At 44.7% G+C, this 26,145-nt stretch overlaps 1 protein-coding gene across 1 annotated transcript in view; it reads left to right on the forward strand.

The window, feature by feature from the left end:
• Positions 2,267-26,145, forward strand: part of RASSF3 (Ras association domain family member 3) — a 164,108-nt gene continuing 140,229 nt past the window's right edge. Inside the window, exons 1-2 of the mRNA XM_021091945.1 lie at positions 2,267-2,365; positions 8,656-8,780. Of these exons, the coding sequence (XP_020947604.1) occupies positions 2,299-2,365; positions 8,656-8,780 (192 nt within the window). The 5' untranslated portion in view covers positions 2,267-2,298. The remainder of the gene's footprint in view (positions 2,366-8,655; positions 8,781-26,145) is intronic.

Raw genomic sequence — 26,145 nt, forward strand, 5'->3', positions numbered from 1 at the left:
ATTTTGTACATTTGTCAAAAATCAGTTGACTGGAATTCCTATTATGGCGCAGCAGAAACTAATCTGACTAGTAGGCATGAGGATGCATGTTCGATCCCTGGCCCACTCAGGGGGTTAAGGATCCAGCTTTGCCATGAGCTGTGGTGTAAGTCAAAGACGAGGCTCAGATCCTGCATTGCTGTGGCTGTGGTGTAGGCTGGCAGCTGTAGCTCCGATTCTACACCTAGCCTGGGAACTTCCATATGCCATGAGTACTGCCCTAAAAAAAAAAAAAAAACCAACAAAAAAAATTACGTTGACCAAGTATGTGTGGGTTTATTTCTGGACTCTCTTGTCTACCTGAATATTGTTTTTCAATTTTTTTTATTGTGGTAAAAATACATATAACATAAAAGTTGTGATTTTTAACCATTTTAGCATATATAATTCAGTGGCATTACATTCACAATGTTCAACCATCATCACTATTTTTTCCAAATTGAACATTTTTTAAATGTCATTTTTTTCTTGAAATTTTGAATTGTATTCCATCACACCCCCAGATATGTTTTACTACAAAAAATAATAATAATATTGAAGACTCACAAATATAGAGAACAGACTTGTGGTTGCCAGTGGGAAAGGGAATAGGAGAGGGATTGACTGGAGTGTGGGGTTAGCAGATACAAACAATTGCATTTAGAATGGATGGACAATGAGGTCCTACTACATAGCACAGGGAACTATATTCAGTATCCTGTGATAAATTATAGTGGAAAAGAATATATATATACAACCGATCACTTTGCCATACAGCAGAAATGAACACAACATTGTAATGCAACGATACTTCATGTTAAAAAAACACACAGTAATACCGATGCTTCAGAAAGATGAACCATATTTAGCCTGCAGCTTTGTGTGGCTTCCATGGCATTCCTCCCTCCTTAGGTTGTGTAAACTCCCAATTTGAGACTCTCAGAGGAAATCAGAATTTACAGAGACCTTAGAGGTCACCTAGAAGCGCCCCTTCGTTTTACAGATGTGAAAACTGAGAACCCAGATCACACGCTGGTAAGTGACAGAGCCAGCTGGGAAATAAGAAAGGCTATTTTTGTGCTGCTGAGGGGTTTGTACCAAATCCTGAGCAACTCCCTCTCTAAGACCTGGCTTTGGTGAAATCAGCTCTCCTCTCTGCCTCGGGGCACCGGAAAAGTGAAGCAAGACCCTCTTTCTCAGAGGACTGACTGGAGTTGAACCGAGGGATAAAAATGCCTCAACTTTGACAACAGGGGGCGCTCGGGGACAAGAACGTACAGCCACTCAGGATTTCTAACCACAAGAAACCGGGGAGAGAAGTTCTCGCAGGAGGCACATCTAACACTAGACAGCAGTTTGTGCTCTTGAGAATCTAGGATTTTCAGTACAAATAGGTAACAGTACCACTTAAGGACCTGGTTAAAGAAGGCAGCCTCATTTTTCCACTTTTTTTTTTTTTTGGCCATGCCCTGGCCATGTGGAAGTTGCCAGGCCAGAATCAAACCCTCACCACAGCAGTGACAACACCGGATCCTTAACCCACTGAGCCACCAGGGAACTCTACCTTATTTTTGACTGTTGTAGGAGTCCCTTTCCCCCAAACGCTGGGAATGGGGATCTGATTTATCATAGGAAGTGGGGTTTCCTAGTATTCTAAGCACTTCTCATACTTACCAAAATTCAGTGTCATGGAAACTATCTTACAGAAGGAGACATTGGAGGCACAGAGAGGTTAAAGAACTGGCCCAAAGCCACACAGCTTGCCTAAACCAAATCTGTGTCCAGAGGCCTTAACAACCACAATACAGGCATCTCCAATCAAGACTGTTGGTCTGGGGAGTTCCCGATGTGGTACAGTGGGTTAATGATCCAGTTTGTTCCCCTGGCGGCGCCTGTTCCATCCCAAGTCTGGTGCAGTTGGCCTAAGGATCTGGCATAGGTCGCAGCTGTGGCTTGGTTTGATCCCTAATCTGGGAACTTCCATATGCTACAGGGGCAGCCAAAAAACCACAGGGGCAAAAAAGATTGTAGTCTGGAAGATGCTGCTCCCTGGGCGTCTTCTAACCTCACCTATGGAACTGGATGTGAGAATCTGACGGCCCTGATGAGCTGAGCTGCCGAGCGCACTGGTGGCCGGTTGGAAAGACACGTGAAGCCAAGGCATGGGGGGAGGCTGGTCTCCTGGTGGGCTCTGAGTCACACAGGTCAGCAGGGGCCGGCCCGCTCAGCCTGTCACCCTCAGCTGTCTCTCTGTGCTGCACACGGAGCTGGGGCTCGGAAATGGGAACGGCGATTTATAAGCTCTCGGGCAAAGTCAACTTTCAGGTGAAGAAAACCCGCATCCCCGGTAGGTGCCCCCTGCTTCTGATGCTCTCGGATGCACGCAGGACGCCAGGAGGGATGAGGGGGTCCGTTGTTTGTGCCTTTGATGTTCCAGAAGGACCCAGCTGGCTTTCAGCCCTGGGGATAAAAGCTTCAGCTGGGCCTGCTGTTTGGGTTTCTTGTCATCTGAGTTTGTTTACAAGCTGGTTCATGAGCAAGCTTTATTTCTTGTAGGCCAGTGTGCTTTCAAATGCTGCATGAGTTAAACAAAGGATGGTGACAGCGAAGCCCTGCAGCTTTTTGCTATTACAGGACAGCTCAGGAGGTTTAATTTTCCATAACAGATGGAACAGTAACTCCAGCATTATTTGGACCAGTTATAAATATCAAAGAAGACATGTGTTTTGCTGTCCAGATTCTTCCTAAAAGGACTCAAGGACCTCCAGGCGTTAGGCCACAGCTCCCAAGTCTGTCTGTCTTTTTTTTTTTAATTTAATTTTTATGTTATGGTGGGGTAGATGCTTTACAAGGTTGTGTTAAGTTTCGGGTGTACGCAAAGTGATTCAGTTATACATATACGTATAACCATTCTTTTTCAGAATCTTTTCCCATATAAGTTAATTACAGTTGAGGTCCCTGTGCTGTAAGTAGGTCCTTGTTATCTATTTTATATATAGTTGTGTGTATAAATTAATCCCAGACTCCTAATTTATCCCTCCCCCTCTGCCAAGTCTTTTTTTCTTTTTCTTTTTTTTAAGTATAGCTGATTTACAAGATGGTGTCATCCCAAGTCTTTCTGGAGAAGCAACAGAAATTGCATTCGGGCTCTTGCTGTGGAAGCGGAGCAGTGGGATGCATCTGGGTACCGGGTGCACCTGTACAATCAGGGGAGTTTCCAGTAGCTTCAAACATGGGTAGATCTTTATTACCATCAAAATATACATGGGGGCTTAGGGAGTTCCTGTTGTGGCTTAATGGTTACTGAACCCGACTAGGATCCATGAGGATGCAGGTTCGATCCCTGGGCTCGATCAGTGGGTTAAGGATCTGGCGTTACCGTGAGCTGTGGTGTAGGTCGCAGATGCGGCTCAGATCTGGCATTGCTGTGGCTGTGGTGTAGGCCGGCAGCTACAGCTCCGATTCGACCCCTAGCTTGGGAACCTCCACGTGCCATGGGTTTGGCCCTAAAAAGCAATAAATAAATAAATAAATAAATAAATAAAGGCTTAATAGAAATTAAATAATAATAATAAAAGAGAGGGATCTCTGAGTGACTGATAGATTACTCATCCTGGGGCCAGTAAAACCTCTGCAAGGTTGAGAGGGAGCAGGAGGTGGCTGTGTGTGTGTGTGTGTGTGTGTGTGTGTGTGTGTGTGTGTGTGTCTGTTTACGGTGAGAAGGGCTGGAATGGACTCAGAGAAGAATTCTACCTGGTCTTAAGCAGTGAGCTGTCTTCCTTCCTGGCCTGAGCAATAAGATGCTGGCCTTTATGCTGAGTTATGGAAAATGTCACTGGGGCTATGTGTCTGCTGCACGTCCATCTTATTACCATTATCTAAAAGTTCTTTTTTTTTCTTTTTTTTTTTTTAGGGCCGCGCCCACAGCATATGGAGGTTCCCAGGCTACGGGTCGAATTAGAGCTGCAGCTGCTAGCCTATGCCACAGCCACAGCAACACTAGATCTAAGCCACATTTGCAATACCACAGCTCATTGCAATGCTGGGTCTTTAACCCACAGAGCAAGGCCAGGGATCGAACCTGCAACCTCATGGTTACTAGTCAGATCTGTTTCTGCTATGCCACAATGGGGGTTTTTAGAAAGCCAATAGGAGGTGGTATTTCTAGACTAGCTTGAGTGATCCTCAGGCAGAGCATTACCATGTTTCTTCTTATTTAAGACACCATCAATTGTGACATTTTATGAGCCACTAAAAAAGGAAAATGCTGAATCAACTGTACTTCAATAATTTTCTTTAAAAAGGCTGTCAATTATATGATATGCCATTCATTATAAAACATAAATTCATTTCAGATACTTACAGATAAGAAAAAAGCACCTTTTCATATGGATGAAATCTGGTAGAGAGCCTTTCAAAGCTCAGCCTTATAAATCAGTGCTTCCTCCTCTGAGAGTAGTCCCCATCCCATTAAAACTCCATTTACAAACAGGGATAAAAGCTTCTCAATGCTTGGGTTTTGCCTTCCCTTTCTGCAAATGTGCTTTTCATAAAGGGAACGAGTGGGCCTGCTCTAGGCTTGACATTATAGGGATAGAGATTAAAATTACTTCTGGAGTTCTCATCATAGCTCAGTGGTTAACAAATCCGACTAGGAACCATGAGGTTGCGGGTTCAATCCCTGGCCTCGCTTAGTGGGTTAAGGATCCAGCGTTGTCAAGAGCTGTGGTGTAGGTTGTAGACGTGGCTCGGATCCTGTGTTGCTGTGGCTCTGGCGTAGGATGGCAGCTACAGCTCCAATTCGACCCCTAGCCTGAGAACTTCCATATGCCGTGGGTATGGCCCTAAAAAGACAGACAAAAAAAAAAAATTACTTATGAATAAGAAACAAAGATACATCAAAAGAGGAAATGTTTCCTAATGTCATTAGTGAATTTCTCCCTATGATAACATTGACTAACACACCACTCTCTTTGCCTGTGTTGGGTTTATTATCACAGAGACACAGGTAAATAACAACAGTATCAATCTAGTTCCCAGATAAGAAGGGAGAGCTGTGGAGCTTAAAAAAAAGATGGTGCCCAACCTTGGAAGGGAAAACTATGGAATAAGGGATTGGAGCATATCCCTGCTTGGCTTCTCTATGCCAGGCGCCAGGGCTAACCCAGCTGTTTTCTCGAAACTTTCTCCTGTCTTGATTTCCTTCCCCACACTCTTGCTTCTTTCTCCTCTTACCTCTCTGAATTTCTCTCCTCTGTCTTCTTCAAAGCACCCCTTCCATATCAGTGGTCTTTCCACATCCTGTGCTTGTGATAGTAGGAATAGCTGCCCCTTTGTGTGAGCCCATATTCTAGAACCTTCTAGGACCTAACACATGACATCATTTTAAGGCTTGCAGGAGTGAGGTGAGGCTACATTATGCTCTCTGCTCACAGATGGTGACTTGAGGTTTCAAGCGGGCGCGTGGCTTGTGAGGGGTGGGAGCAGAGTGCGGATCCAAATGGCCTGACTGACAAACCTCACTCTTTCTAGTGGGCCACTCTCCCGCTCAGGCAGCTCTCAGCCACACCAAGTCTTCCCACACCACTTAATAGGCTACATGACTCCCAGACTCCAACCCCATCTCAGCTGCCTTTCCTGCACTGCAGCCACACCAGCCCGACTACTCACTGGACATCTTCCCTCATATGCACTGGCACTTGAATCTCAAAATGCCCATGGAGTTCCCATTGTAGCTCAGTTAAGAACCCAACATAGTGTCCATGAGGTCGAGGGTTGGATCCCTGGCCTTGCTCAGTGGGTTAAAGGATCCCGCATTGCCATGATGAGCTGTAGTGTAGGTCCCAGATGCGACTCGGATCCCAAGTTGCTGTGTCTGTGGTGTAGGCTGGCATCTGCAGCTCCGATTTGACCCCTAACCTTGAAACTTCCATCTGCCACAGGTGCGTCTCTAAAAAGAAAAAAAAGACGAAAAAATCAAACCGCACAGAGCCCGCTCACCTTTTTTATTTATTTATTTATTTATTATTATTATTTTTTTTGGTCTTTTTGGTTTTTCTAGGGCCACTCCCTCGGCATATGGAGGTTGCCAGGCTAGGGGTCGAATCGGAGCTGTAGCTGCCAGCCTACACCACAGCCACAGCAACTTGGGATCCAAGCTGCGTCTGCAACCTACACCACAGCTCACAGCAATGCCGGATCCTTAACCCACTGAGCAAGGCCAGGAATCGAACCTGCAACCTCATGGTTCCTAGTCAGATTCATTAACCACTGCGCCACGATGGGAACTCCTCATTCATCTTTTCTACCAGTATCCTTACCTTGTGAAAAGCATTACCTGGGAGTCGTCATCGACTATTATTCTCCAACATCATTTACTGATCTTAACCCAGTGGTCCATCCCATGCATGTGCCATATTAATTGACGCCCCACTGCTGTACATTTGATTTGCTTCCGAGTTTTCACCATTACAGTGAAGATCCCTGTTGATAAATCTTTCCTCATATCATGATTATTTCCTTAGGCTAAGTTCTCAGAAGCAAGGTTATTGGGTCAGAGTGTTAGTACAGTTTGAAGATTTTTGATACATGTGTTCACAAATTGCCTTCCAAAAAAGGCTGTTTCCATTTGTACACCTGCCAGCACTGTTGGAAAATATCCCTCTCCCCAGCACTGTGTATTTGCCAAGTTTTTAGTTTTCACTGGGTGATGACAGTACCAGCTGCCTTATAATGAGTTCATTTCCAAAGCACGGCGATCTCCGAATAGTGTGTGCTCACAGGCTACCTCTCACACTAACACCTGAGACTTCAGGCCAACGGTACTCCCCCTTTCTCTTCAGCCCCCAGCTCTGTCCTGTAGCACAAAGGTCCTTGCACCTGTCCTAGGACACCTCAACCCATGTGTTCAACCCCAACCAAGGCCACCACCCCAACCAACACCAATGCTCCACCAACACCATTTCCCCTGACCAACCCTTGGGCCTCGGATGACCCTTGGCTGTCATGTGCTGTAGAAGAGGCCTGCATGGGCCCTGGGAGCAGGCCGGAGATGACTTGCGCAGAGATGTTCTGCATCCTGGGTACCCAGACGGGGATACCTGGAAGGTGCCACATTGGCTCTAAGTGGGCTTGGCTCCTGAGCTTTGCCGAGGATGGTAGCCAGAGGGAGGCCTGAGACAGAAGTCCAGGCAAGACCATGTGTGCACCTGCAGGTGTGCAAGGCAATCCACCAGGGATTGACACCAGACCTTCTATCAGCATCATCCTGAAATTGTTCTTATAGATCTTATTATACACATCATGAATTAATATAGTAGTACATGTATAAAACGATAAATAAATATAGTACTTTCTCTGCATACATCAAAAGTTGGAGTTCCCTCATGGCACAGCAGGTTAAGGATCGGGCATGGTCACTGCTGTGGCTCAGGTCCCTGCTGTGGTATGGATTCAGTCCCTGGCCTGGAAATTTCCACAAGCTGTGGGCAAGGCCAAAGACAAAACAAAACAAATCAGAGGTACATGCTCAGGTCTCTCATTTTTTTTTACTGACAGAAGTGTGGGTTCAAAACTGTTTAAAGACTTCACTGTAGGAATTCACATCATGGCTCTGACTAGCCTCCGTGAGGACGTGGGTTTGATCCCTGGCCTTGCTTGGTAGGTTAAGGATCCGGCGTTGCCGTGAGCTGTGGTGTAGGCCAGCAGCTGTAGCTCTGATTTGACGACTAAGCTGGGAAGTTCCCTATGCCATGGGTGCGGCCCTAAAAAGCAATAAATAAATAAATAAAATAAAAATCATTTAATTTTATCCTTTTTTGGGGTCTTTTTTTAGGGCCACACCTGCAGTATATGGAAGTTTCCAGGCTAGGGGTCTAATTGGAGCTACTCGCCTATGCCACAGCCACAGCAACACCAGATCTGAGCCAAATATGCCACCTACACCATAGCTCATATAAATGCTGGATCCTTAATCCACTGAGTGAGACCAGGGATCAAATCCCCACCTTCGTGGATACTAGTCAGGTTCATTACCTCTGAGCCACAATGGGAACTCCAACTTTTACTCCTTAAAATGATGAATTTTAGGAGTTCCCATCATGACTCAGTGGTTAACAAACCCGACAAGTATCCATGAGGATGTGGGTTTAATCCCTGGCTTCGCTCAGTGGGTTAAGGATCTGGTATTGTTGTGTAGGTTACAGATGTGGCTTGGATCTGGCGTTTTGTGGCTCTGGTGTAAGCCGGCAGCTATACCTCCAATTCAACCCCTAGCCTGGAAACCTCCATATGCCGCAGGTATGGCTCTAAAAAGACAAAAAAATAAAATAAAAAATAAAATGATGAATAATACATGAATTTTATCTCAATTTTTAAGTTGCCCAAAAGAGATTTATCGTAGTCTAACCTGTCTTTGTGAAATGCATTCACTGATACTGTGTTTGCGTTCTCTGAGAAGGCCAAGCTTAGATAAATGGCTGTACACGGCTGTGAAAGCGTGGGTCCTACACAAACATATTTCCGTTATCCCAGGTCGAATGATGGGTTATGGTTTGGGGGCTTAAATTTCCCTCTGCCCATCAGGTGCACAGAGTCCCGCATAGAACTAACCAGGAACCTTCTCGCCTTCTCTTTCAGAGGGTAAATACATTTGTCACTCTTACTGCCGGGACCTGGTGCATCTGGATTATCCACCAAATGGGAAATTACCAAACTGCATGCCCCCCTGTGAAGCAAGACAGTCAAGCCAAAAGCACCCTCAGGTAGGTGCCATGCGGTGCTCACTGTGGTCTGGGTTTGGGGCAGTGCCATGGCTCGTGTGCCAGTAGAATGGTCTCCTTACCCCCAGGGCTCACGTGTGTATCCTCTTCACAAGCTCTCGTTCATGCGCATTCTTTGCCATCATTCCTTTCCCCAGCACCTGTTGCATCCAAAGCTGAACCATGGGTTGTGATTTTAGAAATAACAGGATAGGAGTTCTCGTCATGGCGCAGTGGTTAATGAATCCGACTAGAAACCATGAGGTTGCGGGTTTCATCCTTGCTCAGTGGGTTAAGGATCTGGCATTGCCGTGAGCTGTGGTGTAGGTTGCAGACGCAGCTTGGACCCTCGTTGCTGTGGCTGTGGTGTAGGCTGGTGGCTGCAGCTCCGATTCGACCCCTAGCCTGGGAACCTCCATATGCCACTGGAGCAGCCCAAGAAATGGCAAAAAGACAAAAAAAAAGAAAAAGAAAAAAGAAAGAAAGAACAGGATAGAATGTGCCGATAGGTTACCCAACAGCCTTGGGATAAGATACAAGGAGTTGCGCTGTATGGTTATTGGTCCACGTGCCGGATGAGGTCTGGTTGGCAGGTGTACTCACTGCCGATAAAATAGGACTTGAACTTTGAATGTGTGTGTTGGTGGTTTCCTCAGCTGGTAAAGCACCTCAGGGCGAACACTGTGTTCAGGAATCCACCCTTTTTCACGGATTCCCTTAAAGCAAGGTTCTCCAATTCATCTGTCATGATCTGTTTCTAATTGGTCTTCAGCCTGGTTTCTGCCAAACCTCCTTTCTCGCTGTTCTTCCTGGTTTGCTGAAATGCCTGAAGAAAGGGGTTACCGCTGGCAGTGAAGCCCACTCCTCTGCAAACTTGACTGTTGCTAGCATCTTCTCCCCTGACATGTCAAGATTTTTCTCAAAAAGTCAGCTTTTGAAGTTCCCTTTGTGGCGCAGTGGAAACGAATTCGACTAGTATCCTTGAGGAGGCAGGTATGATCCCTGGCCTCACTCAGTGGGTCAGGGTTCCGGTGTTGCTGTGAGCTGTGGTGTGGGTCCCAGATGTGGCCTGGATCCTTCGTGGCTGTGACTGTGGTGTAGGCCAGCAGCTGTAGCTCGGATTCGACCCCTAGTCTGGGAACGTCCATATGCTGCAAGTGTGGCCCTAAAAAGCAAAAAGCAAAAAAAGTCAGCTTTTATTCCCCTAGAAAGTGTGGGGGGGGGAGCTGTGGCATTAAATGATCTTTGAGTGTCTAGTCAATTTCTGGAAGCTCATTTTTGTGTCTGACTACTGACTAGGACGGCCAAAGTCAGGAGGCAAAATTCATCTTTCCTTCACATGTGAAAGAGGCTATTTTTCAGTTTGGGGCCAAGAGGCTGATTGGCCACAGCCCTGGACTGACCAATGCTGAGCATAAAAGACCAGATCCCTGGTTTTGCCACTTGTTTTTCCCGTAACAAGGTTAACTCTTGATTAGAGTGGTAATAGCCGTTGTGATGGGTTTGTTCAGCGTGTGTGGCTCACATCTGCTAAATTCCCATTCAACTTAATTGCCCTTGGCAGGGGCATAGGCAATGAATGTGGAGTTTATAAAGGGCAGGAAAAACAGCTTTTCTGGCAAACTGATGGCTTCATTTTAATTAGTGACTGATGTGACTTTTACCACTGGAGCCTCTTGGAGGTCCTGCAAAGCTGTAACAGCTTTAAAACTCACTCCAGAAAATGCCTTCATCTCCAAAAGAAAAGCTTGGATGAGGGATGCAGTTTGTCATTTAATACGATGACTTTGGAGTGAGCAAAGAGAATAATAGAGGTATTGTGAGACACTCTAGGCAGAACAAATAAATGCTTGTTCCACTTGGGGAAAAAAGATGTAGAGTTCAAGTGTAAGCTTTAAACAGATTCTTTAGGAAGTTTCTCAAAAGGGACCTGAATCACCAAGGCTTGGCTAATTTATATGTGTTTCTTACATAGAATTTTAAACAGTAACCCTGAGCTCTCCTATGTGGCTCTAAATTTTTAGAAAATGATAAAGTAATTTGATATTTAACTGAGTTCAATGTTTTTAAAATACGTGCTTATAGAGTAATAGTTATTTTTTTTTCTGCTGTGCCCGTGGCATGTGGAAGTTCCCAGGCCAGGGATCAACCCTGTGTTGCAGCAGTGACCTGGGCCACTGCAATAACAATGCAGAATCTGTAATTTGCTGAGTCCCAAGAGAACGCCTCCATTATTTTTAAATTGTAGAATTTAAGATTTAGAAGTTGTTGTTTTGGGGAGACCCAGATTTGGTTTGCCAGATAGTTCCCAGGCTAAGGGGCCAACTGGAGCCGTAGCTGCCAGCCTATGCCACAGCCACAGCAACACCAGATCCGAGCTACCTTGACAACCTGTGCCACAGCTTGTGGCAGTGCCGGATCCTTAACCCACTGAGCAAGGCCAGGGATTGAACCCACATCCTCATAGACACTATGCTGGATTCTTAACCCATTGAGCCACAATAGGAACTCCAATTTTTTTTTTTTTTTTTTTTTTTTTTTAGTTTTTTTAGGGCTGCACCTGAGGCATATGGAATTTACTAGGCTAGGGTTGAATCCGAGCTGCAGACCTGCCAGATCCAAGCTGTGTCTGCGATCTACACTACAGCTCACAGCAACACCAGATCCTTAACCCACTGAGCGAGGCCAGGGATTGAACCTGCCTCCTCATGGATACCAGTTGGATTCTTAACCCTCTGAGCCATGACAGGAACACCCCACCCCCACCCAGATTTTTTTAATTAAAGAAAATCTCTCAGGGAGACGGAGGGAATGGAATGGACTGGGAGTTTGGGGTTCATAGACACAAACTATGGCATTTGGAGTAAGCAATGAGATCCTGCTGTATATATAGTACAGGGAACTATATCTAGTCTCTTGTGATAGAACATGATAGAGGATAATGTGAGAAAAAGAATATATGCATATGTATGACTTCTTCACTTTGCTGTACAATAGAAATTGACAGAACACTGTAAATCAATATAATGCAAAAAATAAAAATCGTTTTAAAAAAAGAGAGAAAAAAATAGAAACAACAAAAAAATATAGAAAATTTCTCTATGTTATGGTATAAATGCCCATACTGGGAAGGCCACTCTAGCATATAATTTCCTGAATGTACATTTAGGAGATAATGATATGGACTTCACATGAGATTATGAGAATTAAAATTTTGTTTTGTTTTGTTTTGTTTGTTTGCTTTTTAGGGCCGCACCTGTGGCATATGGAGGTTCCCAGGCCAGGGGTTGAATCAGAGCTGTAGCTGCTGTCTTACACCACAGCCACAGCAACTCAGGATCCAAGCCGTGTCTGTGACCTACACCACAGCTCATGGCAATACAGGATACTTAACCCACTGAGCAAGGCCAAGGATTGAACCCATGTCCTCATGGATACAAGTCAGGTTCATTTCCAATGCGCCACAACAGGAACTCCAGATTTTGAATATATTTTCTTTTCATGAGGCATACGCAATATCATTCATTGTTTTCCTGTTCTCCCTAACGAATCCACTCTTGTGAGTGGAATTGGGATTTAATATGGCACTTAGCTTTTCTCATGGGCTTTAAGGGTGCAAAATGAATGATCAATGAAACAGTTCCAAAGTTGTTTACAGCATTTCGAGCCCTGGCATTATCTCAAGACTCCGGATGCTAACCTTTTGGAAGTGTGTATCAGCTGACTGTGTTGTATCTCAGACTAGTTAGAATCCCAAAGCTGTTGGCTTTCGCCACTGCTAGAAGGATAAACTTCAGAATGGTTTCAATTCCATGGAGCCCTTCAAGAAGATTATTTCAACCAGAATCACCTAGAAGTGGCAGAATTTGGCCGAGAACCAAGAAATTTATTTTCTCACTCTTATTTTGCTGTTGTTTTTTGATATGGTAAGGACTTTGAAAGATGACTGATGAAATAGACCCGATCACTCAATCCTTTTCCCACCTCATCCACTAAATCTTATGGGAATAAGCCTTTTAAAAAAATAACAAAAAAATTTCTTTTTAAAAACATTTTAATGAATTTTATTACATTTATAGTCGTACAACTATCATCACAACCCAGTTTTATAGCATTTCCTTCCCAAACCCCCAGCGCATTCCCCTCACCCCCCAACCTGTTTCATTTAGAGACCATAAGTTTTTGGGGTTTTTTTTTTCTTTTTTTTTTCTATTTCTTTGGGCCGCTCCTGCGGCATATGGAGGTTCCCAGGTTAGGGGTCGAATCAGAGCTGTAGCTGCCAGCCTATGCCAGAGCCATAGCAACGCAGGATCCAAGCCGCATCTGCAACCTACACCACAGCTCATGGCAACACCGGATCCTTAACCCACTGAGCAAGGGCAGGGACCGAACCCGCAACCTCATGGTTCCTAGTTGGATTCGTTAACCACTGCGCCACGACGGGAACTCCGAGACCATAAGTTTTTTAAAGTCTGTGAGCCAGTATCTGTTCTGCAAAGAAGTTCATTGTGTCCTTTTTTTAATATTCCATATGTCAGTGATAGCATTTGATGTTGGTGTCTCATTATCTGACTGACTTCACTTATTAGCATGATAATTTCTAGATCCATCCATGCTGCTAAAAATGCTATTACTTCTTTCCTTTTAATGGCTGAGTAATATTCCATTGTGTATATGTACATCTTAATCCACTCCTCTGTCGATGGACATTTAGGTTGTTTCCATGTCTTGGCTGTTGCAAATAGTGCTACAATGAACATCAGAGTACATGTGTCTTTGCGACTCGTGGTTTTTTCTCTGTAGATGCCCAGGAGTGGGATTGCTGGATCAAATGGTAGTTCTATTTTTAGTTTTCTGAGGCATCTCCATACTGCTTTCCACAGTGGTTGCACCAATTTACAATCCCACCAACAGTGTACCAGGGTTCCTTTTTCTCCACACCCTCTCCAGCACTTACTGTTTGTAGACTTTTGGATGATGGCCATCCTGGCTGGTGTAAGGTGGTGCCTCATCGTGGTTTTGATTTGCATTTCTTTAATAATGAGTGATGTTGAACACCTTTTCATGTGTTTTTTGGCCATGTGTATGTCTTCTTTGGAGAACTATCTGTTTAGATCTTCTGCCCATTTTTTGATGGGATTGTTTGTTTTTTTGGTATGGAGCTGCAGAAGGTGTTTATAAATTTTGGAGATTAATCCCTTGTCAGTCGCTCCATTTGCAAAGATTTTCTTCCATTCTGTGGAGTCACAACAAATTTTAAATGCTATACACTATGGAGAAGATTACCAGTGAATTTATGGTGAGATAAACATGCTTAGGAACTGATGGTGAAGGTATAAACTTGTATAAACTTTCTGTGAAAGAACTTGGCAGTAGTAATATCAAGAGCCATGAAAGAGCACTTTTCAACCATAAAATATATTTTAAAACTTATTTAGTTGTTGATCAGCTTTCGATTTGGATGAGACCTGGCATTCAACTTCTAAATTCAATACCGTAAACATTATAAAACTTAATTTAACCTGCTTTGCAAATCAAATTGCTTTTCTACTGCATATATTTTTGTGATTACGAAAGTAATGCATGATTATTGTAGAACTTTTGGAGAACGTAACAAAGTTTAAGAAAAGTATTAAATTTGCCTATAATCCCACCACCTAGAGATTATTACCCTTGATGGTTTAGTGTTGGAGTTCCCATCGTGGCACAGCGGAAATGAATCCGACTAGGAACCATGAGGTTTCAGGTTCCATCCCTGGTCTCCATCAGTGGGTTAAGGATCCAGCGTTGCTATGAGCTGTGGTGTAGGCTGGCAGCTACAGCTCTGGTTGGACCCCTAGCCTGGGAACCTCCATATGCCATGGGCGCAGCCCTCAAAAGACAAAAAAAAAAAAGTTTAGTATCTTTCTTCCCTCTCTTTAAAATGTCTATTTTCTAATATATTTCTTTTGTGAAACTAGACAGATTTAGATATAGACATAGCTTCACTTTTCATTACTATGTGACCATTTTCCCTGTCACTCTATATTCTTTGAAAATGTAATCTCTAAGGCATATTATTTCATCTTACAAATGTTTTATAACTGATTTAACAATTCTGAGGAGGGGGTAGTTTCATTTCTTACTGTTATAAATAAAGCTAGGAGTTCCCTCCATGGCTCAGTGGTAACAGACCTGACTAGTATCCATGAGGACATGGGTTCAATCTCTGACCTTGCTCAGTGGGTGAAGGATCCGGCGTTGCCTGAGCTGTGGTGTAGGTTGCAGACAGGGCTCGGATCCCACGTTGCTGTGGCTCTGGCGTAGGCCAGCGGCTACAGCTCCGATTCGACCCCTAGCCTAGGAACTTCCATATGCCGTGGGTGTGGCCCTAAAAAGACAATCAATCAATCAATCAATCAATAGCTACAATAGCATCTTTGTATGAAAATTTCTTACATTTTTGCTTACTTCCTTAATACAAATTCTTTCTTTGGAGTTCCCGTCGTGGCGCAGTGGTTAACGAATCCAACTAGGAACCATGAGGTTGTGGGTTCAATCCCTGCCCTTGCTCAGTGGGTTAATGATCCAGCGTTGCTGTGAGCTGTGGTGTAGGGCGAAGTCATGGCTTGGATCTGGTGTTGCTGTAGCTCTGGCGTAGGTTGGCAGCTACAGCTCTGATTCGACCCCTAGCCTGGGAACCTTCATATGCCATGGGAGCGGCCCAAGAAATGGCAAAAAAAAAAAAAAAAAAAGAAAGAAAAGAAAGAAAAAACAAATTATTTCTTTTTTCTTTTTTCTTTTTTCTTTTTTTTTTTTTTTTTTGGCTTTTTCGGGCCAAACCCACTGCATGTAGCGGTTCCCAGGCTAGGGGTTGAATTGGAGCTATAGCTGCTAGCCTATGCCACAGCCACAGCAACACCAGATCCAAGCCATGACTTCGCCCTACACCACAGCTCACGGCAACACTGGACACACAACTCACTGAATGAGGCCAGGGATGGAACCTGATACTAGTCTGATTTGTTTCTACTGCACCACAACTCGAACTCCCCTTAATACAAATTCTTGGAAGACAATTACTTGGGTCAAGAGTTTTCATGGCTCTTGGTAACAGTAGTACCAAATTTTTTCATAGAAAATTTGTACAGGAGTTCCCGTAGTGGCGCAGTGGTTAACGAATCCGACTAGGAACCATGAGGTTGTGGGTTCGATCCCTGCCCTTGCTCAGTGGGTTAATGATCCGGCGTTGCCATGAGCTGTGGTGTAGGTTGCAGACGCGGCTCGGATCCCGCGTAGCTGTGGCTCTGGCGTAGGCCGGTGGCTACAGCTCCGATTTGACCCCTAGCCTGGGAACCTCCATATGCCACGGGAGTGGCCCAAGAAATAGCAAAAAGACCAAAAAAAAAAAACAAAAGAAAAAAGAAAAAAGAAAATTTGTACAAGTTTATACCCTCACCAGCAGTTCCTAAGCAAGCATATCTCACCGGAAATTCACTTACAGTTTCCTGCATAGTGTATTGCATTTAAAATTTTTTCTTGTCATTTTTAGGCTTAGTCCCTTAAGATTTGTTGAGTGAGGAGTTCTGATCGTGGCCCAGCAGAAACGAATCCAACTAGGAACAAAGAGGTTTTAGGTTCGATCCCTGGCCTTGCTCAGTGGGTTAAGGATCTGGTGTTGCCGTGAGCTATGGTGTAGGTTGAAGACGAGGCTCTAATCCTGCATGGCTGTGGCTCTGGTGTAGGCCAGTAGCTACAGCTCTGATTGGACCCCTAGCCTGGGAACATCCATATGCCGCAGGTATAGCCCTAAAAAAAGACAAAGAAAAAAAAAAAAAAAAGAGAGATGTGGTAAGTGAGGTGGGGATATGATTGAGTGGTTGGGTCTATTTCAACTTTCCAAAATTGTAATTAGCAAAGTCAGAGGATTTGGTGATTTTTCGACCTCCCACCCCCGGAATATGGTCTCTCTCAGAAGGGCTGTACAGACAGTACAGGCTTCACAATCACTTGTCCTCTTGAGGCTCTGAGAGAGCCTCTTTACCCAAAGCAGGGGAAAAAAAATGGAAGGTCTGAGTGAACTCTGAGAAAAGGGGGGTATAGAGAGTTCCCGCCTCGGCACAGTAGCCTAAGAATCCTACTGCAGTGGCTTGAATTACTATTTAGGTGCAGATTCAATCCCCAGCCTGGTGTAGTGGGTTAAAGGATCTGGCGGTGCTGCAGTTGCACCTCAGATTCATTCCCTGACTGGGGAACTTCCATTTGCCTTGGGTGCAGCCATTAGGAAAAAAAGAAAAGTGCAAGTTCCCATTGTGGCGCAGCAGAAATGAATCTGACTAGTATCCATGAGGAGGATGAGGGTTTGATCCCCGGCCTTGCTCAATGGGTTAATGATCCGGTGTTGGGAACTTCCATATGCTGTGGGTGCAGCCCTGAAAAAGCAAAAGAAAGAAAGAAAGACAGAGAGAGAGAGAGAAAGAAAGAAAGAAAGAGGAGTTCCCGTCGTGGCGTAGTGGTTAACGAATCCAACTAGGAACCATGAGGTTGCAGGTTCGATCCCTGGCCTCAATCAGCGGGTTAAGGATCCGGCGTTGCCATGAGCAGTGGTGTAGGTCGCAGATGTGGCTCGGATCCTGTGTTGCTGTGGCTCAGGCGTAGGCCAGCAGCTACAGCCCCAATTCGACCCCTAGCCTGGGAACCTCCATATGCCGCGGGAGTGGCCCAAGAAATGGCAAAAAGACAAAAAAAAAAAAAAGAAAGAAAGAAAGAAAGAAAAGAAAAAAAAGAAAAGAGGGCACAGAAACTCATTACCACCTATGCTTTTGTTTGAGGTAGGAGCAGACTGAAGGAAGAAGGGCACTAGAAGATATATAGGAAGAGGAAAATAGGCCATTATTAAAATTCCCGAGGAGAGGTTGTTCTTTCAGCTTTAGATTCCGCAAGCCATAAAGTCATTCTTTACGTTGTGTTTTGAGCACTTTATTTATTTATTTATTTCTGCCTTTTTTTTTTTTTTTTTTTAGAGCTGCGCAGGAGGCATATGGAGATTCCCAGGCTAGGGGTCCAATCGGAGCTGTAGCCATCAGCCTACACCACAGCCACAGCCATGCAGGATCTGAGCCGGGTCTTTGACCTACACCACAGCTCACCGCAATGCTAGATTTTAACCCACTGAGGAAGGCCAGGGATCGAACTGTTCCTAGTGGGAGTCATTTCCTCTGAGCCACAATGGGAACTGCGTGTTTTGAACACTATAATCTATGCACTTTAATTTTGAATTGCTCCCCAAGTAGCAGGAATAATTAGGTGCAACCATATGAAATTGCCATTTTTGTAGGTTAGTAATGGCTGAATAGCAGCTAATTTCATAAGGCTCAAACTCAAACGTATTAATAAAATTATTCTTAGTGTGAGTTAATGGTAACTATTTTAAAACTGAAGCAGAGTTGTTAAAATATTGTCAGTTTCAGGTGGACCGCATAGTGATTCAGTGTTTTTGTAGATTAACGGTAACCTTTTCCGGTTACACCACCTGCAGTGTGACCTCCACCGCTCCCCTCTCCTTTGGGTGCCTACAAACCGGGGTCAACCCAGGGCAGAGCCTTTGCACCCCCGCCCCTATGGAGGCCGAAGTCACGATAGTCCATTGTTTGTGGCAGCATAGCCACCAGAGGGCGCTCTAGTACCGGCTACTGTATGTTTGTGCGGTTGCCCGATGCCAATGATAAAACAGTAAACACAGAACGCTAGTATTTATAGAGCACTATGGACACAACTAAGATTTAGACATATTGTCATGCTTATTGCTAAAATTAGATAAGCTTCTGTGTGCTTGTCACTTTTTATTTCATTGTATGCCACAATTCCGTCAGCAAGATATTTTCATTTTTATAAATGAGGAGATTCACACTTAAGAGGCTAAATGATCTGACAGATGAGAAGATGAAGAGATTTTATCTAGAGGTCCAGCCCTCCTTTAAAGCTCTTTTGTTTTCCCTTCCTCTGTCTTCTTTCCCTTTTTTTATCCTTTCTTTAAAAGAATAACCTATATTTCAATTAAAAATTTTTTAACTAAAAAAATTGAAAAGTTGTGAAACACACACACACACACACACATGAAAAAGAGCAGAAGCTCATGTTGGAAGTGAGCAAACTTTCCCATCCTGTCTGCCCACCTGAGGGGACCACTGTGCTCCCACACATTTCTTGGGGTGCTGTTTCTATGACTCTTCTCCACCACCTCCACCGCCCCAGCTTGCCCTAGATGACATTTGATCTTGGTTTCATCATTACTAAAATGCATAGGGGTAGTGGCAGGCAAGAGGATGTTAGGGCTCTCCATACCCTCGGAAATTGCAGTGATACTTCTACAGCACTTTACAGTATGTGCATTGCTCAGCTACCCACAGAAAACAAGGGGATAAAGGCATGCAGCCCCCTACCATCCCCATGGCTTTGGTTACCAGGTCACTTAACCTCATCTCTAACGTAGAGATTTAAAAACTGCATAGAAAAGTACCTAGCCTGGTGCTTGGCAGGAACTGATTCAATTAATACGGGCTAATATTACTGTTTTCTTTAATTCTCCCAAGAACATTCTAAGGTAGCCGTGTAGCAGAGAACCTGGCTCAGACCATGATTCTTGAGTGCTTGTGATTTAGCGGAAGAAGAAATTTGAGTTCCCAAGAGGCTAAGGGACTTGTCAAAAGTCCACAGCTCTTGTGACAACTAAGAAATACTTTCAAAATTGTTTTCAGTTTTTCAGGAGATGAGAGTGAGAAATATCTTTTTCAAATAGATTACACGATATGCACCTTACACACACGTGAGAAGGCCCTTCCAACAGCCATTGGAAAACCCCTGGTGTTGGTCACTTGGAAACCAACGCCTCCAACTTAAGGGAGCCTTGAAATTGATTGAAGTATTGTGATGGGACTCTCTGAACAATTAACATTTTCTTAATGCTTTGATCTTAATTTAAATCAAATTAAATACTTCTGGGAGTTCCCATCTTGGCTCAGTGGTTAACGAATCCGACTAGGAACCGTGAGGTTGCGGGTTCCATCCCTGGCCTTGCTCAGTGGGTTAAGGATCTGGCGTTGCCGTGAGCTGCGGTGTAGGTTGCAGACGTGGCTTGGATCCCGCATTGCTGTGGCCCTCGTGTAGGCTGTCGGCTACAGCTCCGATTCGACCCCTAGCCTGGGAACCTCCATATGCCTCAGGAGTGGCCCTAGAAAAGGCAAAAAGACAAAAAAAAATTTTTTACTAAATAAATAAATCAAATTAAATACTTTGATTTAATGCTTTGATTTTCTGTTTAAAAGGATGTGAGGGAGGAAGGCGTTCCCGTGTGGAATAGTGGGTTAAGGATCCGGCATCATCACTGCAGTGGCACAGATCACTGCCATGGCACAGGTTCAATCCCTCACCCTGGAACTTCCACATGCCACAAGCACAGCCCCCCAAAATAAATAAAAATAAATAAATAATACTAGAATAAGGGAGAATGTAATTTTGGAGGCTGGGGTACTAGGCAGAAGGGGAGGGAGAAGGAGAAATGCAGTGTGGAGGGAACACTGAAGGCTGAGGCTCAGGAGCAGGAGTTGTGAACCTTGGGCGTCATTGTCCTTTTCCCCAAAACAAGCAACTTGGATTCTGCTTCTAAAGTCCTGTGATTTGAATATTGTCTTTCTACCCTTATCTCATCAATCTTTTCACATTCTCTTTTAGATGGCACACAACACCTCATAGTCTGTGTTAAAGATCTGAAGGTGATTCGCTTGGTTTCTTAGTAACTTTATGATTATACTCTTAACAGGCGGCTCAGTCAGGATAGCAGGTTGATCACTAAAGAGAAGAGGTGAAGTCCTTTTGTAGATGACAGCTGGTTGAGCAATAAATAGGAAATAAAGGGGAGTTCCCATCGTGGCTCAGTGGTTAACGAATCTGACTAGGAACCATGAGGTTTCGGGTTCAATCCCTGGCTGTGCTCAGTGGGTTAAGGATCCAGTGTTGCTGTGAGCTATGGTATAGGTTGCAGACGCGGCTCCAGATCCTGCGTTGCTGTGGCTGTGGTGTAGGCCGGCAGTTACAGCTCTGATTAGACCCTTAGTCTGGGAAACTCCATATGCCATGGGAGCGGCCCAAGAAATGGCAAAAAGACAAAAAAAAAAAAAAAAAGAGGAAATAAATAACTACATCTAATGATTCTGGGTGCACACCCCACTGGGAGATGAGGCTGGACCAGGGTGTCAAATATCCAGACCTTGGGTCAGGGACAGTGGAAAAGGCAGTATTTTTTAACATTGTGGTGCTGGTCAATGACTGCTAGGAAATTTGGAATTTTTATCGAGAATTACAGTAAAATAGATGCTTCAGGCCAACACACCTGAGAGAACTATGCCATCTGGGGTCACAAACATTGGGTACTTGATCAAGGCCCCAGAACCACCATGTCTCAAAGGGAGATGGGACCCCATCAGGCTCACAATCAGATGGGTAACCATCCAGCCTCTGTTCACCCATTTTCCTGGAAGGGGAGGGTGTTTTTTTTTGTTTTTTTGTTTTTGTCTCTTCGAGGGCCACTTCCGCAGCATATGGAGGTTCCCAGGCTAGGGGTCGAATCGGAGCTGTAGCTGCCGGCCTATACCACAGCCACAGCAACACCAGAGTCTAGTCAGATTCATTAATCACTGAGCCACGACGGGAACTCCAGGGGAGCTTATTAATTTAAGAAACCATCTTTGACATGGTCAGGACTACAGATTCCTTGATACGCAATACATCTCCCAGTAGTTTTAGCCCATGGGCCTCTTCTCAGATCTGAGGAACAACCCAGAACAGAGGCTCCTTCTCTTTTCAGACTTCTTAGCATCTCCCTGTTTTCTGGGTCATTGTTCCCCTTAAAAAGTGATGGAAACAGAGATTCAAGGTCAACGCTGTCGGGATGCAGAGAGATCTGGTGTAAAGGCTTTGTTCTGTGTGCGATTCTGGCAGATATAAAAGCAGAAATGTTGGAGTTTCTGTTGTGGCTCAGTGGGTTAAGAGCCCGACATAGTGTCCATGAGGCTGCAGGTTCGATTCCTGGCTTCGCTCGGTTGGTTAAGGATCCAGTGTTGCGGCAAGTGGAGGCGCAGGTCATGGATGCGGCTCCAATCTAGTATTGCTATGGCTGTGGCGTAGTCTCTAGCTGCAGCTCTAATTCGACACCTAGCCCAAGAACTTCCTAAAAAGAAACAAACAAACAAACCAGACGTGAGCAGATTCCTGGAGGTATCACTGCCAAATGAGTGTTAAGAGGAGCCAATAAATAGTTCCTTTAAGACTGCCCTAAGGGAATGCCTGGTTTCACCTCTGGTTCAACAACACCCATGAGGTGTGACAAGTTTTTCTTGTGTGTTCACTCTGAGTAGGGCATTGATGGTTCCGGCACGGCCCTGTCTTCAAGGAGCTCATAGTCTCGGGAGCAGTCATGACAGAGGTAGCCGTCCCCAGGCCCCTCCATCACATCTCTCTGTCTTCCACACAGGGTTGCCATCACTCAGGAGATATTCGTTGAATACTGGCTGTGTGAACATAAAGGACAAAAATACCTGCCTTTGTGCAGCTCACTTTCTGGTGGGATAAAAACAGATCATCAACAATGAGTAAAATATAAAATTAAATAATTAAATACACAGTATAATAAATGCCAATAAGTGCTTCGGAAAAAGAGAAAAAGTCGAAAAAGGATAAGAGAGTCTGGAGTGCCAAGGTGAAAGTGGTTCTCATGTTTTTAGTGTGGTCAGGGTAGGTCTCATTAAGAAGGTGACATCTGGGAGCTCCCGTCATGGCTCAGCAGTAACAAACCTGACTAGCATCCATGAGGATATGAGTTCAATACCCGGCCTCGATCAGTGGGTTAAGGATCTGGTGTTGCTGTGAGCTGTGGTGTAGGTTGCAGATGCGGCTCAGATCCTGCGTTGCTGTGGCTGTGGCATAGGATGGAAGCTGCACCTCCGATTTGACCCCTAGCCTGGGAACCTCTACATGCCAAGGATGTGGCCCTAAAAAGAAAAAAAAAAAAAGTGACATCTAGAAAGACTCGAAGAAGGAGCGGAGTGAGCCATACAGGTGATGGGGAAAGTTCATTCTGGAGACAGAGGAGCTGGTGCAAAGGCCCTGGGCAGGGGTAGGTCTGGCGTGTTGGAAGCCAGCGTGGCTGGAGCAGAGGGAGTGAGGAGAAGGACGGGAGGAGGTGTGGGTAATGGTCAGATTTTGATTTTCACCCTGAGTGGAATGAAGAGCCATCACATGGCTTTGACTTGAGAGTGACATGTCCTAATTTCTCTTCTAAATGGACCAGTGGGTTCCCGGCTTGAGAATAAACAGTAGGGAGGCAAGAGGAGGATGGAGGAGACCCTCTGAGGGATTATAGTAGAGACCCAAGCCGGAGAGTATGGTGGCTGGACCAGGTGGCAGTGGAGGAGGGGGGATGTCGTCTGATTCTGGGTGTATTTGGAGGATGTAGCTGACACTGAGGAGCAGCTGGAAGACAGTTTCCATCCGTGGAGACAGGGACGGCTGAGGATGAGGTGGACTGGGTTGGGGGAGATGAGGGGTGCAGTCTGCATGTGTTACATTTGGGATGTTTGTTAGACCCCAAACGAGATGTAAGTAGTTGAATATAGAAGGCTGTCTCCTCCACCAGAATGTAATGGAGAGAGGTAGGTTTTTGTATATCCCAGATGTGCTCACCTCTGCCTCCTTACAGAAGAAATTCACTTACGTTTAGTCGTCAGCAGGACTCTGTGTTCCCATCACTGTGATCTCAGTGTGAGGCACATAATCAAGGCTCAGTGAATATTCATTGGATGAATGGATCGTGATATATTTGATATAATACTACTGTAATTGAAAACTGGAAGAATCTGGCTCTCGAAGATGTCAACAAGAAATTTATACCTAAGAAATTCTTTGATGACATTGTGTATTTGTTAGACCATCAAAAAACTGCTTCCTAGGAATTCCCTTGTGGCTCAGTGGGTTAAGGATCTGGCATTGTCACTGCTATGGCTCTGTTTCAGCTGTGGCTTGGGTTCAGTCTCTGGCTCAGGAACTTCTGTATGCCCTAGGTGCAGCCAAAAAACTCCTACATCTTAAAGTAAATTAAAGAGATTTTGTGATATATTCCTGTGTTATTTTGGATCATCAAAGAAGCAGAAGCCGGATAGACCATGATCGAAGACAATATAAGAAAGGGAATCCAGGAGTTCCCGTCATGGCTCAGTGGTTAACGAATCCAACTAGGAACCATGAGGTTGCGGGTTCAATCCCTGGCCTCACTCAGTGGGTTAAGGAGCCAGCGTTGCCATGAGCTGTGATGTAGGTAGAAGATGTGGCTCAGATCTGGCATTGCTGTGGCTCTGGTGTAGGCTGGCATCTACGGCTCTGATTAGACCCCTGGCCTGGGAACTTCCATATGCCTCGTGGGTGCAACCCTAGAAAAGACAAAAAAATAGAAAGAAACAAAGAAAGAAAGGAAGGAATGAAAAGAAAGAAAAGAAAAGGAAGGGAGGAAGGAAGGAAGGAAGGAAGGAAGGAAGGAAGCAAAGAAGGAAAGAAAGAAAGAGAATCTATATATATGTCTGACTAGGTCACTTTGCTGTGCAGATGAAACTGGCACAACATTGTAAATTGACTATACTGCAACAAAACTTTTAAAAATTAAAAAAAAGAAGATGAAGAAGCAGAAGCCAGGATGGGATTAGACAGGTAAGAGATTAACTGTGGCGCCATCTGTGAGGGTGAAGGAAATGGAGCCAGAGAAAGTGGAGAGACTCTAGGCAGCAATGAACCTGACACCTGAAGAGGAAGGGGAAGGAAAGAGATTGGGTAGGAAGAGCATGAGGCTGCAGCAGTTCTAAAAAATCCTTGAATGGAGAGTCCTTGTGTCCATTTTAAAAATAGACTAGGAGCTGCCTGGTGGTGCAGTGGGTTAAGGATCCAGCATTGGCACTGCTGTGACTCAGGTCACCGCTGTGGTGCTGGTTTGATCCCTGGCCCAAAACTTCCATATGCCTTGGGTGTGGCCAAAAAAATAAAAATTAAAAATAAGCTAAAAAACCCTGCCATTTGTGACAACATAGATGAACCTGAATGACTTTATGCTAAGTAAAATACACCAGACAGAAGGACAAACCCTGTGTGATTCCACTCATATGAGAGGTATGAAATAGTGAAACTCAGGAGTTCCCGTCGTGGCGCAGTGGTTAACGAATCCGACTAGGAACCATGAGGTTGCAGGTTCGATCCCTGCCCTTGCTCAGTGGGGTTGACAATCCGGTATTGCCGTGAGCTGTGGTATAGGTCGCAGATGCGGCTCGGATCCTGCGTTGCTGTGGCTCTGGCGTAGACCCGCAGCTACAGCTCCGATTAGACCCCTAGCCTGGGAACCTCCATATGCCGCGGGAGCAGCCCAAAAAATGGCAAATAGACAAAAAAAAAAAAAAAAAAAAAAAAAAAAGAAAGAAATAGTGAAACTCATAGAAGCTGAGGGCGTAAAGGTGGTTGCCATGGACTGGACGGCAGGAGAAGTGAGGAGGTATTAGCCAAAGGGTGTAGAGAGTTTCGATTATCCAAGATGACCATGTCCTAGGACTTCCTGCTGTGGGACAGTGAGATACGGATCTGGCATTTCTTCTGCAGCAGCTCTAGTCACTGAGGAGGCGCAGATTCGATTCTTAGCCCAGGAACTTCCATATGACGCAGGTGTGGCCAAAAAGGGGGGGAAAAAAACCAGATCAGTATGTCCTAGAGATGTAGGTACAGCAGAGTGCCTGTAGGTGACAATACCGTATTATAGGGCATATGGACGTTCCCAGGCTGGGGGTTAAATCAGAGCTGCAGCAGCAGGCCTATGCCAAGCCACAGCCAGACCAAATCTGAGACATATCCTCTTCAACCCACACTGCAGCTTGTGGCAATGCTGTATCCTTAACCCACTGAGCAAGGCCAAGGATCAAACCCACACCCTCAAGAACACTATGTTGGGTTCTTAGCCCACTGAGCCACAATGGACCTCTCTAAGAGAGTAGATCGTATGTTTAGTGTTTGTATCACAAAATAAAAATAAATAAAGAGGAAACTTTCAGAGGTGATGAATGTGTTTATGCCATAGATTGTGGTATGGTTTCACAGGCACATACTTATCTCCAAACTCATCAAGATGATGCCTTAAATATATGCAGCTTTTCCATGTCAATCATACTTCAATAAAGTGGTTTTAAGAAAAAAAAATGTAGGCACACTCCCTGTAAAGGATGGATACTTGAAAAAAAAATTGATCATGAAAGGAGTGTACCTTGCAAAAATGGGCCCACATTAGTCCCCCCACTCTTGCTCAGTCATT

Source organism: Sus scrofa, chromosome 5, assembly GCF_000003025.6.
Source record: "Sus scrofa isolate TJ Tabasco breed Duroc chromosome 5, Sscrofa11.1, whole genome shotgun sequence".
Taxonomy (NCBI): Eukaryota; Metazoa; Chordata; class Mammalia; order Artiodactyla; family Suidae; genus Sus; species Sus scrofa.